Source organism: Prunus persica, chromosome G3, assembly GCF_000346465.2.
Source record: "Prunus persica cultivar Lovell chromosome G3, Prunus_persica_NCBIv2, whole genome shotgun sequence".
In the NCBI taxonomy this organism is placed as follows: domain Eukaryota; kingdom Viridiplantae; phylum Streptophyta; class Magnoliopsida; order Rosales; family Rosaceae; genus Prunus; species Prunus persica.
Genome location: NC_034011.1, coordinates 4,207,640 through 4,224,437, shown reverse-complemented (window position 1 = coordinate 4,224,437; position 16,798 = coordinate 4,207,640). Strand labels below are relative to the sequence as shown.

Genomic DNA, 16,798 nt, shown 5'->3' with positions numbered 1-16,798 from the left:
GATGTTTGCTATATATACGTGTATGGAGAATGTGTCAGGTACAAGTACAATTTTCGTACCAGAAAGTGGTCAACGATCGTTGAAGAGATTCCGCACCAAATTTCCTACAGCTTTGTGCATGTGCAGCCATGGTGGCCAACACCAGTTCCTAGACTCCCACAACGTGCATGCCCAGCAGAATCCAATTGATTTTCCTTCATTGTCATAACGTACCCCCATAAGATTCTTAGCCTACAACCCTGCAATGTAACGTTCCTGGTTGGTTATCTTCCCTATAAATAATTGTAATATATATTATTCCTCCTCAACCCTAAAATTATATTTTAGATCTCGTTTGGAAGTAATATTCTGGAAAAACATATTTGCGTCATTCTGATCCTTCCAAAATGTTTATTCGATGGACCAAAATATGTATCCGGATGATGCATTGTTTGTTTGGCTGCTGCGTTTCGATCCAAACAATCAGGATGTTTGCTATCTAGAGGTATTGTCATGCACAACATTATCGTACCATAAAGTGGTCAAAAATGCACAACATTACTTGTGGATGGACATAAAATTGTGGGCCTAGGGCAGAAAACAAAATTGTGAAGTTGAAATAGTATAGGAAGGTTTTCTCTAGATTGGTCTCTTGCCAACGAACGGTGTGCAAAACCACACCAACGAATCGTATCATAGAAGACAATTTGCATCTTGTGTGAATCCTAGCCTCTACTTTTATGCTATTTCTATTTGGGTGCTTATCAAAATCATCCATCCGATCTTGAGTCTTTACCAGGTAACATCCTCAATTTCAACACTAATTATAATCCGTAAATTTTTCTGACTTCAAAACCCCAATTTATCGATTAAGAATTCAAAAATTTATTGAGTTTTTAAATAAATAAAATGTGGTGCAAAATAAAATGGCGTTAAGTATCCTATTCAAGTAGGGAATTCAAAAACTTTTATTTTTCTTAAAAATAAGGAGCTCTAAGTATCCTATTCAAATAGAAAACTCAAAAATTTTAGAAACAAGTGGAGAATTTTCTTTTATACTTATATCCACTTCTAAGTAAGGCTAGTGGTAAAAGTTTTATATTAAAAAAAAAAACCAGCGTAAAAGCCCATTCGCCCACGGTCTTGGGCCTCTTCAGCTACCAGCCCAACACGAACTGCGGTTGTTTCTAGAAGCTTTACTAGTTCAGTTGGGGTTATCGTTGCACTTGCACTCCTCTCCACCTCCTCTCCTCCTCCTGTCTAAGAATCAAAGACCATTTGATTCCTCTGGTTCTTTGTTGTTCCTGCTATTTCTGTTTGGGTGCTTAAGAAAATCGTCCTCTTCAGTCTTGACCAGGTAAAATCCTTCATTTCCAATTTCCTATTTATTGACAGTAATATTTCTAACCCTAAATCCCAATTTCTAGATTTAGGGTTCACAAATGCATAGAGTTCTATTGTACCAAGTAACTAAGCAAGAAGTTTCTTGTATTTAGTTTCATTTTGCTGCTTCTATTTTAGCTGCATTCGTTTTCTTAGTTTATTTATTTATATATAATCTTGTATGTTTTGAAATTTGAAACATCATCTTGAAGTAGATCCTAATTAAGTTGTGCTGCCATTTGAGTAAGCAGTAGAGACCAGCTGTCCCCTTGGAGCATATCCTCCTAAAAAGATAGATCATCATCCGTAAGGCAAAGGCAATCATCGAAATTGATGGATATTCATGATCTCCCTGAGCTTGTGTTGGTTGAAATACTTTGTCGAGTTCCTTGTGGTAAATTCATTTTTCAATGCAAGTGTGTGTGCAAGCGTTGGCTCACTCTCATCTCTGCTCCTTATTTTATTGACCGCTTTTTGCGTCTCCAAAGTCATAGGAAAACACCTACTGTACGCACTTTGATAAGCCGCAATGCAGAGGAATTATTTAACAGAGTTTCTTTGTCCGAAGTGTTGACTCCTATGTTGAAAAGACTCGAGAGTTTCGACCATTTGGAAACAGAGCCAGTTGTGGTAGGGGCTTACAATGACTTGATTTTATGCTGTGATAGCTTGTTTGATCAACACAATTACTACATATGCAATCCATACACCATGCAATGGGTTGCTCTTCCTCCCACCCCTACTCGATGCTATGACATTGTACGAGTGGGATTGATCTGTGATAGTCCCTACTATGAGGAAGACGATCCAAATGGACATGTCATCCAGCTTAATGCCAAGTTTAGGTGCAAGGTTGTGAGAATTCTTCCTCCTGATCGTCAATTTGTATTTGATCATGATGAGTACTGCTTCAATTTTAATGTGGAGATCTTCTCTTTTGAGACTGGCAAATGGAGCGAGTTAGTTGTATCATCCCCACGAGGAATTTCTTATGATTATCTCGATGCTATGGCCTTTTCTTACAATGGAGTGTTGTATTGGTCGGGTCATGATTATGGCTATTTTCTGGTTCTTGGGTTTGATCCGTTCAATGACAATAGCAGTACTAGCACTAGTAGTGGTTGTAGCAATGGTGGTGATATTATTGATCATAAATGTCGTTTCGTGGTATTTGCTATGCCTGTAGCTGACCATTTTGTAGTTGAGTGCCTAGGTGTGTGTGGAGGGTTGTTGCGGATGTGTGACTTTGACTCAGATACAAAAACTCTCTTTGTTTGGGATTTGAAACGACAAGATCATGATTATATGGTCAAGGGAGCTGGCGAACTGTGTTTGAGTAAACACAATGTTTATTCCTTCGACCAAGATATGTATCCGGATGATGCACGAGTCGTTGAGAGGCTATCTTTCGACCCAAATAATGAGGATATTTTTTATCTATATGTGGATGCAGATGTTATAATGTGCAACATTCGTACAAGAAAGTGGTCAAAGATAGTTGAAAAGAGGAAACTCAATAATTTTTATTTCTTCCCGTTCACACTCCCATGGTGGCCAACACCAGTTCCTAGCCTACCACAACATGCCCACCAGCTAGCCCATGGTGGAGAAACTAGCAGCTAGCTAATATGTAGGAAGAATTAAAGTAGTAAACTTTTATTTATTGAAGCTGTATTATCATTTATATTTAATGTATTTGCAGCTAGCAGTGCACTTATGAAAATTTTCTGCAGGTGACTTATTTATTTTTATTATGTATTTCTGGTCAACTGTTCTTCCATGTTATTATAGTGATACGTGACCTGATCACTCTGAATTTCGGTTATTATATGCACCGACTATTAACTCAAGCAGAAATTTTGAATTTGTACCTTGAGTTGAGGCTTGAGCAAGTCTACTTCAGCTGGATCTGCAATATTCATGCTTTGTTTGCAGAGGATACTATTTTGGGTTTTATGTTTGCTGGTGCATGCAGTTGGCCATGCTCTGTTTTGTTTGTGCGTTATTAATTTGTTTCAGATTGCTGATGATGTTGGTTAACTTCCATATTGGGGTTGGAGCTATCCAATCCAGCAACTCAAGGTCTCCTTTCCTTTGCAATTTGGCTTCTTTCAGATTGAGCCCCGTATATTTTGTTGTGTTCTGTTCAATCAGATAATTATTTGCTCTTGTTTTTGCCCTCTTCTAGCTCTACCCTTCTTTTTTGGACTTTATTATGCATTAATTTCTCCATGGCCTTGTTTAATGTGTTTCTCTTCATCTGTATATGCTCATGGCCATCTAGCCTGTTTGAACTACACATTCCTATCAATCTGTTTCATTCATCTTCAACCCAATGTACTTCAAGCTCGTTACTAGTAATTTTTACACTTTTTTTTTTACCTTGGGTGCTCTGTGTGGCCTTTGTCTACACATTTTTACCTGTAGGCTGTGTCAGTTTATGATTCAAAAAAATAATAATAATAATAAGGCTTTTGCTCTCCAATATACCTGAACACGTTGATCCATTTCTAATTTTTCGTCACATTCCAAACCCAGATGTGAGTTTGAACCTTCAACTCAAAACCCAATGATCCTAAACTCAAAGCCAAATTCTGGGGTTTATGTGAACGCATCAAACACCCGAAGTCAATTGAGTGAGGCTATCATGAGGGGTTATAACGTGAACCGTGAGGCCTATTCTCATGTGGAAAAGAGGAAGACTCAAGGAAAATGTGAGTCATATCATATATATAGCCATTTGGACCCCAAAAGTTTAGATTTGGTTAGGTGTAGATATACTACGGAGATATGTATTATGTATAATATATGTGAGGTCTCATCCCATGCCTGCTCATTCTTTACCCTCATTTCCAGAAAATAATTAATTAATAACTTTTTATTTAATTGTAACTGTGTTATCATGAAATAATTAACAAATAGAAATATCCAAAAGGTAACTAAAGTTGATGGTAACTTCTATTACATCATATGCGTGATGGTGAAAAAATATGTGTATGCTTATGCATATTATACATATTGGCTAACAACTTGGATCATTAGATAAGTTGTGGAGTGGATCAAAACGAACTTTATTAACTTACTAACCGATTAACGCTTAAATTTATTAGTATTATTATTTTTAATACAAATGATGATCTAAACTAGAGAAGAGACACACGCATAAGTCTTATTATGTATATCTTAACATAAACACACACATGCGAATGATGGGTAGCTCTATTTCTTCATGTTGTAATTAAGATGGTCCACACGGGTTCTCAGGACGCAGCTTTTGGACCATGAGAGATGGCCTTGCTGATCCCATTGACATCACTTTATAAGAAAATGGCGGGCCACCATGGATTTAAGCCCACCACAAGCACTGGTGGGAGCCTAAAAAATTCCTGGCACAGGTGGGAACGACGTGTACTCTTTGGAAACTGCGTGGATGGAATTTGAAACAGCGAAAGGGCTTGTTTAGACTTTGCACAATATTAAAGTTAAAAGCGGCTTCCCAGGAAAGAAGAAAATTCGTCAAAGTGGTTGGACCGTGGTTTGAAGAAGACTGAAGAATACAAGTCCGATTGGACTTTCTCCAAGGCCAAGCAACCAGATGCAGCCTCCACCAGATGAACCGAACTTAAATGCGATGCACAGTGAGCTGAGCTTTATATAATTTTTTTTGGTTTTTCCCAAAGTTAAAAAGGTCAGAAGAATTTTCTCACACACTCACGTGTTCGAATCCGAAAAAACATTCAAGTTTTAGGTTAAAATAGTGGGTAAAAATATTTCCAAAAGCGAAAGTAAAAAATATGAAGGGATGATATAATATATATATATATATATATTATATAGTGTGTCATACCCAACTCAGCCAACCCTTCATCTATCCATCGCAATTGGGTTTAAATTTGCTTTGGTTTGACCGCCAAAGCCATGACTTCAACGTTTGCAAAAATTAAGGGGCGGACAAGTTGCAATTGTAAACCAACAACTGTGTTTTTTTTCCAGCAAAAAACAGGATGTGTTTTATTAACTTTTCATAAATACATCAACATGCTAGATGCTGTCAATGTCTGGTTTGGCTTGGTAAGCCTTGAATAACACGATAGCGATTGCTGAGATGTATGGTTGTGTGCATCTTCATCTCAATCAATAAAAAGCTTAACATCTTATATATATATATATATATATATATATATATATATTCCCTTCTATTAAGAAATTTTTCAAATAATTTTATTTGAATGACACCTTTTAGATTATCCTTGCAAAAAATTAGATAAATCGAAAACCGTTTCGACATCCAATTGTGTCCTACAAAATCAATTAACACAGTGCTTCAAGAAAGTACTAAAATTTCAATAATTCAATTGAGTGGTCAAATAATATCGGATTCAAGTGATTTTTTTGTAAAGATGATCTTTAAATGAATATCTACATAATGGATGGTTTGGATTAGTGAAATATAATACAAGGGTGTCTCTCAAATAAACTTATTTAAGGGATCACTCAATTAAAGCTCTCTGTATATATATACTTAATATATATATATATATACACATCATATTTATGGATTGTAATCCAATGATTAAATCTGTTCTTTTAAGAGGATCATCCATGTAATGAAATGGTTAAATAGGGGAAAATCTGAGTATTACCATTTTATTTTATTTTTATCTAATGAAATGTGTTTTTTTTTGGGGTGACATTTTAAAGGATCAAGTAGTTTTTAATCTAAATGATTTTGTGCATGGATGGCCCGTGAAGGACAACCTAAAATATAGACAATTATGATAATTGAATTATATTACGAAGGATGTTTGGATTTTTTTTTATACTAAAAAAAGAGACTAGACTTCCGGAAGGCCGAAAAATACCATAAGAGACGAGATTGTTGGCCCTCGGAAGTTTAGGTGGTTGGGCAAGAGTACTCATCACCTGCTCGACGAAATTCGTCATTGAAACGCAGCAAGTAACTCATGTCTTTTGCGGCTTTTTTTTTTCACTGATCTGGCCAAAATGATGAAGTTGTGGCTAACTGCTAACCCTCGTCTGCAAATCTGTTCCCCTATTAAAAGAACTCATACCAGAAATAATCATTGGTAACATTGTCCATATATAGACTAATATAAAGAAAAACTTACCCCAAAAACAAAAACAAAAAAGAGGAAAGCACATAGTTTATTTACACTCCATACCTTTTTTGGGAGGATTATGGAGAACACTAGTTTTTCTTAGAATACTTTACAATTGATAAACATTCTAGTTTGGAGGAAGATGTTGATACATGGGACATTATCATCACACAAGTTCACAACTCAGCTGTTTGAAAATGACAATAATCCAAACATTGATCAGCACTTCACATCAAATCATCTCCTTTTAAAGGCCGAATTAAGCAGTTGAACTCTCTCTCTCTCTCTCTCTCTCTCTCTCTCTCTCTCTCTCTCTCTCTCTCTCTCTCTCCCTCCCTAACTTTGCCTGTCATTGGCCTAATTTGGTCATTAACTTTTTCATCATAAACGCCTCCCGTTCTGGTCGTATACCTACCTAAATTGTTCTAAAAGGTCCGCTTAAATTGTCCAATAAAAAGAAAGTAAAATAAATACCATGGTTGTTTCTATTTATACAGTAATTTAACTATTTGGAAATAAATGATAATGCAGCATCACATTATCACAATGTGGACTTTTTTTTTATGTGTAATTTATAGCTTTACAGCCAAGTGGGGTTTGGTTTTGGTGGTACCAAATCGGTACCCCGACATGTTTCACATGCTTCTTCAAATGAAGACCTCTTTTTTTCTTTTTTTAATGAACAAATAACGTGTTGACAAATTAGTTCATATTGCATCATGTGATTAATTAGGGTATAAAAATACTCTCAAATCAATTAGAGCATGTCCCATCAAAGTTTCAACGTTATAACGTACACGTCAATGATGTTAAGATGATAAGACTAATTTCTTAAGAGTTATGGTAACATTAATTATCATACGTGTTCGAGTTAAAATTATACCCTTAATGCATTACGCGATTCACTGAGTTTAGTTCTGGTCAAATCTGTTTTCTATTTTTTCGTTGATCTCTTTTGCATATCTTTCGCATCACATATTAGCTACACGAATTAATGTACACGCGTGTCAATAACAAAAGGTTCGCAAATATTGCTCAAAACCCTAGATGCATTTCCTAATTGATCGCTTCCGTTGGAGCCTCTAGTGTCCTCTCACTTTCATAGTTATCTTGCTCTTTGTTTGTTTATTTATTTGGCTGAGAGACAATGCTGCCATTCTCTGCCTTGGAAGACTTTGAACCCCACCAGTTATTAGCCCCACATTGGTCACGGAACGCCCACCTAACCCGGCATGCTTACCTACCCATATGTATAACCCGACCTTTCTTTCTTAATTACATTTTCTAACTCGACACGTTTTTGCTTATATTAGTTTGTTAATTGGCATGCATATAAATTTTAGCATTTTGCTCTTTGATCTAGATGTAACACCATTTTAGATGGTTATTGCATTTAAAGAGAGATGATTTGAATGTTGATAGTACACTTTCGGTAGAGCCAATTTATTTGAATTTAATTTAAGATGATTAGATACAACAATGTAATACTAAAAACTTAAAATTATTTTATGTAATGAATCATTTGAAGTGCTTTATTTTAGGATGGCGTGGCTTGTCTTGCCTTGCTGTTGTGGTCAAAATGTGCCTAAGACATGCCCATGATGTGCCCAAGATGTGGCCTAGACATGCCCAAGACACTGGCAAGACTTTCCCTTGACCTTGGCATTGCATTGCGCCTCATTAAGGCATTTTGAGAAAGTGCGGATATTGGAGGCTTGTGCTGCCATGACATACCGTGACTTGGTTTGCCATGGCATGCCATACCTTGCCATATTCAAGGAAAGCAAGGCTATTTGAGTCTCTTCTTGTTTTTCATATAAATACGAACTTTTATGTATCATTAATGTTCTAATGAAGTTTAACTAGACAAATGAAAAATGGCCTAACTTGCATATCATTGATATAATGTTCGAACTCCTATAATACCTTGGTAGTCTGTGTATGATAAACCCCTCTCCTTCTTATAATTTAGAATATCGCTTGTATTAAAAGCAACTAAACATTTTTAAAACAATTTTTGAATCTCACATTCCAAATTAAACCTAAAGTATCCACAAATTTTGATGTAATACATATAAAATATTATAAAAGTGGAATACATATATATAAAAAATCCACACAAAGACAAGGGGAATCAAAGAGTTGGATTATCCCAACAATCTTGGGGAAATTTCTTTATTATACACCACTTTTGAAAGGGAAGGCCAGGCCTTTGCCTCTGCATTTCAGCCATGAAATCACCCGAATGAGAGTTCTATGTGAAGTTTACAATGAAGACAAATTCCAAGGCACATCTCAAAGAAAAAATAAAACTAAACCTACGGTAATGTCAATGTCCCATGTACAAGACCCCATGCATCTTACTGTGTGAGCCTCTTCATATCATACCTTTCCTCCTTTCACTATCTTACCCTTCATTGCGCCCACCGTCTTTTCATATGCAATCCAGGCCCTTAGATGCTGTCACACTGCCTTGTCAATATCCGATTATAAATTCTATGGTGAGGATAACAACAACGACAATTTAGAGCAGGCCCCACCCTCCTTTGGTCCCACATAACTGTGTGTGCGATTGTACCCCAAGTAAAATTAATGTAAAGAAATAAAAGTGCAAGGGTGCTTTGGTAAATTGGAGACAAAATAGTTGCATACAATTACCCCAAGAGAGAAGAAGGAGCCACATTTTTTAGCTGCTTCATATCCCATTTCTTGATCTGTCTCTGTGGTTTCACAAATTTCAGGTAGAGAGAGAGACAGAGAGAAGGAGAAAAGCAAGGAGAGCTTCTCAAAGCTCAAGACTCTCTGTCCTCTCTCTCACTTGTACTCTCCCTATTTCTCTGTCTCTCTGCCTCTGCAGTGAGTACCAAAAGCGAAAGACTCTCTCTTTCACATATCAGTCGCCATGATGTCGTTGAATAGAAGCTGTTTTCTGGTAATATAAATTAAACCCATTTCTCAGATCACAATTTCAAGCGCACCCACTTCACAAAATTCAATCACACAACCTTCTTAGAATTTCAAGAAGAAGAAAAAAAGAAAGCTTTTTCAATTTATGGGTCTTCCACGTTTTTTCCCACATTGAAACCCACTGAAATTTCAAATCTTTCCGGCTTTCTGATTGACAATTACGTGTTATAAAACAATTCAAAGTCGGTGAATGAGATTTCAATTTCTGGGTCTTCTCCATTATCACAAAATTTTCAATCTTTAGTTTTAATTTTTTTTGGCTGATTATTAGGATAGCTTTTTTATTATTGTATTTTTGTACAGGGCAACCCGGCAATCGCTGGGTCTTCTAGCCCGTTCTCTCATAGCCAGAAGAGGCGCTCAGCTTCGCTGAAAGTGGTGGCTTTGGTCCCAAAAGCCCGGACTGGTGACCGAAACGGCAGCGTAGTGATGGAGAGCACATTGCAGGAAGTGAAGGACGAATCCTCGGTTGTTGAGCTGAAATCCACCGTCCATGGTGGGGTCCAAGACGTGTATGGTGAGGATACTGCCACCGAGGATCAATTTGTCACACCCTGGAGTGTGTCTGTTGCTAGGTGGGAGCAAAGATCAATATGCTTACGATTGTTTTTTGATAAATTCATTATTTAATAATGTTACAGGTGCTATGATTCTTTTGCAGATGATTTTAATTTCGATGAAATCTATGTTATTTTGCCTTTTCATTTTCCTTTCATTTTTGAGCAAGTCACCTAATTGATGTTATTTTCAGTGAAACTTGTACCTTTTGTGGGCTGCTTACTGATTTTTTTGAGCAGTTGCTTAATTAGTGAAATTTCCTTTCGTTATATATTTTTCATATATTCAATATGAATGAAGTTTTATAAGTATCCAACAGACACCTTGATGAGAATCGCTACATAGTTGTGCTTATATAACTACTAATGAAGTTACAAATAATTTTCTAAGAAATTTCAAATACTCTTTAAACCCCTTTTATGGGAACTTTATATATATATGTATATGACAAATATGCTAATTGGTTCCTTTTATGGTCAAGTATTCTGGGATAGAGAATCAATATTGGGCGTTCTGTAAGGAAAGTAATGGATCAATTAATTTTGTGGGTTCTTGGTATAATTTTTTATGTACAAATAAATTCTTTTGATTCAGTTCTTTTGCTAGGTAAATGCACTCTGGGTTTCAGACTAGGCACATGTATAACAAAGCAATACTACAAATAGCAACAAAAGTGTTCAGAAGAATTTTTAAGAAACCACCAAAATAAGAGTCTAATGCCTCATAACGTGGTGGTGGCTACACTTGCCATATTAAAGGGCCGGGCCCATGTGCTACATGTGGCATGATAATAGAAGCTCCACATCATTCAGTATGAAATGTTGAATAATTTTCTGGTGAAAAGGACGTGTTTTTGTTCGTGAGTTTAAGTTGCATGAATTTCCCCTTTGGGTTTCTTTCAAATAACTGAAAGAAAACATTTTAATTTATGCAATTTCATTCCCAACCTCAATATGTAATTCTGTCTTATTTTTGCTTCTTGCTCAACATTTTGGCTGAGTTGCATTTTGGTCGGTGTAAAACTCTGAGATACCCTTGAATTTGTTCGATTGCACGTGGCTAATAGGAACACCAACTACCTTGAATATTTACTTTGTTAAGTTACTGTAATATTCTCATATACTGTTCTTACCTTCACAGACTGATACTTCTTTTCTGGTTCAGCTCAGCGTTCTGATATGTCTGCTGTGTTATGAGTTTTCTTTTATTTGAAATAAATGGACAGAAGTCCTCTTTGCTATTTTATGTTCTTGGCACCTTTGTTAGACATTATTCTTTTGTCTTGCTTTGCAGTGGATATACGTTGATACGGGATCCACACCACAACAAAGGTCTTGCCTTCACAGAGAAAGAGAGGGATGCTCATTACTTGCGTGGTCTTCTTCCCCCTGTTGTTATTTCTCAAGAACTTCAGGTTTGTCAATGATCTTTTATATGCTCACAAAGTTGCATCATTTGTTCTGCATATTTTTAAATATATATATAAATCAATTACACTTTGCGCAAATCTACTTGACAGGTGAAGAAAATGATAAATTGTATCCGCCAGTATCTAGTTCCTCTGCAGAAGTATATAGCCATGATGGATCTTCAGGTAGCCATCATCATTTCACTGAAATTTTGGTTTGAGGCCCTAATTTGTTGATATTGAAATGGCAAGGTTTAAGTTTCAATTATGCACTATTATGATTTCAGGGGAGAAATGAAAAGCTATTCTACAAGCTTCTTATTGACCATGTCGAGGAATTACTCCCAGTTGTATATACTCCTACTGTCGGTGAAGCTTGCCAGAAATATGGAAGCATATTTACGCATCCACACGGTCTTTTCATAAGTTTGAAAGACAAGTAAGTTTAATGAAAATTTCTTTTAGATCTCTACTTTAATGGCCACTTCCAAATTGTGTTGAAGCTGACTGATATATTTTTTTCTTCTTGGCATCCCCAAGGGGCAAGATTCTTGAAGTGTTGAGGAACTGGCCTGAGAAGAATATTCAAGTCATTGTTGTCACTGATGGAGAGAGGATCCTTGGGCTGGGGGATCTTGGCTGTCATGTAAACACTATTAAAATCTGTTTCTAGTTGTATCGATAAAAACCAATATGAGATACCTTGTCTGAAAAGAGAATATTTCATGTACTTGTTGTACACCCTTCTAAATGGTTAATTGATATCGATATATGATATTTTCTCAGGGGATGGGTATACCTGTGGGTAAACTTGCTCTATATACGGCACTTGGAGGAGTTCGTCCTTCTGCTGTAAGTTTCCACATGACAAATTCTATTATTTTCTGACATGACTTATGTTTAGAAGTCATATCGATTTCATCATTTATCATTGTTATCTATTCTTAATTGAATATGTTGTTTTATTTTGTCATTTTTTTCCAGTGCTTGCCTGTAACCATTGATGTTGGTACAAACAATCAGAAGCTATTGGACGATGAGTTCTACATTGGACTCAGGCAAAAGAGGGCTACTGGACAGGTTTATGATATGTTTGCTTTACTTGTTTGGTGTTCAAATGATTTCAGATGATTATGTTGTTTTCTGTCTTACCAAAGTGGGTTTGCTCTTCTTTTCCTTAGGAATATGCAGAACTTCTACAGGAATTCATGACTGCAGTCAAGCAGAATTATGGGGAGAAAATTCTCGTTCAGGTATTTGGTGGTGGACAAATTTAGTCTTCAATTATTTGGCTGCACTGCCGAACTTAGTCATTTATTTCGTTTTAAATTTAGCGTTCCTAATTACATGTCATTCTCTGTAGTTTGAAGACTTTGCGAACCACAATGCTTTTGATCTGCTGTCAAAGTATGGTACAACTCATCTTGTTTTTAATGATGACATTCAGGTAAGTTGCTGGGGATTGTTGATATTTGTAGTAATTCAGAAAAAGCGCATCTCTAATGTTTGTGTAATTAATTTATTCCAGGGGACAGCATCTGTGGTTCTTGCAGGACTTGTTGCAGCTTTGAAGTTAGTTGGGGGATCATTAGCTGACCACAGATTTTTATTCCTTGGTGCTGGAGAGGTGAGTACGTTCCCTTAGTTGAGGATACTTTTAATTACTTTCAAAGAGTAATAAAGAAGGGGTAATTCTGTGTATATTCTTTGTGATTGGTGAAGTTGAAAATCGTAAATTCTTGGGACTTAGTGGTTCCCTCATCCAAAATGCACCTCTTCTTTATATATATATTTTCCATAGGAATTCTCTCCCCTGTCCTCTAACCCTAACTGATGTCCCCTGTGCTAGCACTTTGTTGTTGTGTTGTGTCTCACATTCTCATTTGTTTAATGTGTTTCACATTCTCATTTGTTTAATGGTTTCAGGCGGGCACTGGCATAGCAGAACTGATAGCCCTTGAAGTTTCCAAACAGGTTTTTAGCTTACTATTTGTTTGATTTAACTTGTACAATAAAAGATCCTTGGTATCTTACCCAAGAGAAAACAAAAAAGATCCTCAGTAATTATTTATTATAAAGAGTGGTATTAGAATAAATCTTGATACATACAAAAATTGCACCCAAATTATTGCAGACAAATATCCCAGTGGAAGAAACCCGGAAGAACATTTGGCTTGTGGACTCAAAGGTAGGGAGAGCAGATGTAATTTCTTTCTGTCTGAAGTAGAATTTTGTTATCTTTCCATCAGTTTTTTCATTTGGTAAAAAATTTATTTGCAGGGATTGATTGTCAGTTCTAGGAAGGAATCACTCCAACATTTTAAAAAGCCGTGGGCTCATGAACATGAACCAGTCAAGGAACTTGTAGATGCTGTTAATGTGTGAAATCTCTCTCTCTCTCTCTCTCTCTCTCTCTCTCTCTCTCTCTCTCTCTCTCTCTCTCTCTCTCTCTCCCCCTCTCCCTCTCCCACACACACACAGAGATGCTTATATGTTTGACACCATAGAGTCAACATTATAGTGCATATAGAGCAGAAGTTTCTTAGTCACTATACTTTGTTGTCCTTTTTAATCAGGCAATCAAACCTACAGTGTTAATTGGAACGTCAGGAGCAGGAAGAACATTCACCAAAGAAGTGGTTGAGTCTATGGCCTCCCTCAATGAGGTACTCTATTCTCTATATTTGTTATTAGGTTGTTCTATCATTTGGGCGCAGCATCCCTATTGGGTGTAAAATGCTCATGCACTCATAACACTTTTTGCTTTTGTGTTGGCAAGACTTGAGATTTTACATCTTAAGCATGTCAAACATCCATACAGGGCCTATCATTTCAGAATTTTCCTCTGTTATGTATTTGAGAAATTGCATTTTTTTTAATGGCCTTATTGAGAAACTTCACGTTATTCAATGGCCTTGTTGAAAAATTGCATTTACACCCTCTTGAAGGTAAGGGCTGACCATTTTTGTGTATGACCTGCTAATAGAGACCTATTATCCTTGCTCTTTCCAACCCAACATCACAATCTGAATGTACTGCGGAAGAAGCATACACATGGACTCAGGTAATACAACCTTGCATCTTTTGCTTTAAATTGTTTCATTCACTGTGTACTTGATGGTTAGAGAATGATTTTTTTTCTTTTTTTTGGTTCTTATTCCACTATAATTATTTTCAGGGTCGTGCTATTTATTGTAGTGGAAGCCCATTCCCGCCTGTTGAATATGAGGGGAAGGTTTACACTCCTGGCCAGGTATTAATGCTAGAGAATCTGACGATGTCCCAAGTTAACATAAATAAGACTTTGACATTTATTTTGACATTTATTTTCCTTCTTCATTCAGGCAAACAATGCATACATCTTCCCTGGATTTGGTCTGGGTTTAATCATGTCTGGTACCATCCGTGTTCACGACGACATGCTTCTGGCAGCCTGTAAGTGCACAAAAGACATGAAATTAAAGGATTTTTTTGAAAGGATTAATTACTAGTGCCCCTGAAAGTATGATGAGATACTACATTGCCCATAAATATCACAATGATGTACCTTGATCCCTTGGGTGTTTGGCGTCTCGTTGTGCCACCTACTATCAAGTCCCTTAAAAATTATGTTAAAACCGCTAATGTGCCTCCTATGTGGCAGAAAATTATTGGGGCCATGTAGGAGCCACGTCATCGGTTTTGACACAGTAATTGACGAACTTGACAATGGGGGACAAAGTGTGACGCAAAACGATGGGGCACTAGCATAGTTAACCATTTTTCAAATTATATAAACAGTATGCAGAAGTTCTTAGTTTATAGTAAGAATTAACTAACGAACAGGTCCTTGGTCCATAATCAGCCATTACATCTTATGCCATGTTTGTTCCTTGGAACAGCGGAAGCTTTGGCTTCACAGGTATCCCAGGAAGACTATGACAAGGGACTCATATACCCTCCATTTACAAACATTAGAAAGATTTCGGCACATATTGCTGCTAAAGTAGCTGCTAAATCATATGAACTGGGTTAGGCTTTCTCCAGTGGCTCTGCTCTTGTAAGATTTCTTGTGACTGAATAGGCCTAAAAGTTAACATTCTTCAATTGGCTTTTGTAGGTTTGGCTACTCGCCTCCCTGAACCGAAGGATCTGGAGAAGTATGCTGAAAGCTGTATGTACAGCCCTTCCTATCGAAGTTTCCGGTGAATTTTTGAAGTTTCTGTGGGGTTTGTTGTTCCTGGGTTTACGGTTAAACGAATCAATTTTTTTTTTCTTATCTTTCTATGGTTTATTTATTTTTGGTTTCTCCATTCGCATTTGTTCTATTATGTAACCAATTTGTTGGATGAAAAGTAGGATGGGTGCAGGTAGTTGGGTTAGGGCTCAAAAAATATAGTTGGAAAATGATGTGAACCGTCAAATTTTAAATGAAATAAACCTTTCAAGTTACCTCCATACATGATTCAAACTCAGAATATTTTTCCATATTATAATGGGAAATATCACTAAACCAAAAGTTAGTTGATGATGATTACCAATTCTCAATGCTGAGACTAAAATATTTAACCCAAATTTTGCTATGTTGTATAAATCAAGTATGCTTATATCGTGGTTCCTCCTAATTCAACCAAGAAAGTAGTAGCATATCTATTTGTAGATTATTTGTGAGAAATTTTTTGGTGTGACCGTCTGTGCATATTATAACACGTGTTTTATTCATTAATATTATACCCTAAAATATAAACTCAGTGCTCAACCATATTAGAACATTTGTATTAGCAGTACCACATGTATTCATAGGTCCAAGAATTGCCTTTACGCATGTATTCATGTTTTTCCAGAAAGTTATGCCAAAGAAAACCTTTAACTTCATTAAAGATAAGTAAAAGCAGCTTCCTTAAGAGAGGGGGGGGGGGGGGGGGGAAGGGGGAGAGAGAGAGAGAGAGAGAGAGAGGGTTTCTTACAATATCCAAATGCCCCACCAGGAACTCCAGGAGCCCCTCTAAAGTGTAGATTGAAGTTGTTTCAGGAATATTTTCTGTTTTTGGAACGTCCGGAGCTCCAATTCCATGCTTCCACCACTTTTTACAAACTGGTTTTTCAGGCGTTTGAGGGATACTAGCCACTCGAGCAATCGAAGAACCCTGAGGTTGATCATGAGATGCAGTTTTAACCAGAGAAGGCTTCTTATGAAACGTACCTTTAATGGCAGAACCAATCCCACCAACTTCATGACTAATTGCATGAGCAATTTTCATTGGATGTTCAACATAAGTAGCAAATGAGTCAAGGGATTCAGCTCATGATAACGTCACAATTGCTAAATATCCACAGCACTTTCTTGTCATTGAAAACGTAAAGTAAATCGGTTGGTTACAGATGATCCCCCCCCAAAAAAAAT

At 36.7% G+C, this 16,798-nt stretch overlaps 2 protein-coding genes across 3 annotated transcripts; both read left to right on the top strand.

The window, feature by feature from the left end:
* LOC18783627 lies at window positions 1,184–3,212 on the top strand. Of its 2 annotated transcripts, none has more exons than XM_020560923.1 (2): window positions 1,184–1,336; window positions 1,578–3,212. In XM_020560923.1, the coding sequence occupies exon 2, from the start codon at window positions 1,696–1,698 to the stop codon at window positions 2,983–2,985; it is 1,290 nt and encodes a 429-aa protein (XP_020416512.1). In that variant the 5' UTR covers window positions 1,184–1,336; window positions 1,578–1,695; the 3' UTR covers window positions 2,986–3,212. The 2 variants fall into 2 exon arrangements, with proteins under 2 accessions (XP_020416512.1, XP_020416511.1); XM_020560922.1 differs by having other exon boundaries at window positions 1,185–1,336; window positions 1,614–3,212.
* Window positions 9,100–15,852, top strand: LOC18782274 (NADP-dependent malic enzyme). Its single transcript, XM_007216922.2, has 20 exons — window positions 9,100–9,414; window positions 9,753–10,024; window positions 11,301–11,421; window positions 11,527–11,601; window positions 11,703–11,854; window positions 11,956–12,061; window positions 12,202–12,267; window positions 12,400–12,495; window positions 12,597–12,668; window positions 12,779–12,862; window positions 12,944–13,042; window positions 13,342–13,389; window positions 13,550–13,603; window positions 13,696–13,794; window positions 13,992–14,081; window positions 14,402–14,479; window positions 14,594–14,668; window positions 14,760–14,850; window positions 15,297–15,425; window positions 15,515–15,852. Exons 1-20 carry the CDS (start codon window positions 9,385–9,387, stop codon window positions 15,601–15,603), a joined length of 1,926 nt encoding a protein of 641 aa, XP_007216984.1. The 5' UTR covers window positions 9,100–9,384; the 3' UTR covers window positions 15,604–15,852.

Excerpts from the sequence above, each read along its gene's own strand:
- LOC18782274 (XM_007216922.2), top strand. The coding sequence starts at position 9,385 with ATGATGTCGTTGAATAGAAGCTGTTTTCTG. Across the intron at positions 14,669-14,759 it reads AGGTTTACACTCCTGGCCAG|GCAAACAATGCATACATCTT; the intron begins GTATTAATGCTA and ends TTCTTCATTCAG. Across the intron at positions 14,851-15,296 it reads CGACATGCTTCTGGCAGCCT|CGGAAGCTTTGGCTTCACAG; the intron begins GTAAGTGCACAA and ends TCCTTGGAACAG.
- LOC18783627 (XM_020560923.1), top strand. The coding sequence starts at position 1,696 with ATGGATATTCATGATCTCCCTGAGCTTGTGTTGGTTGAAATACTTTGT.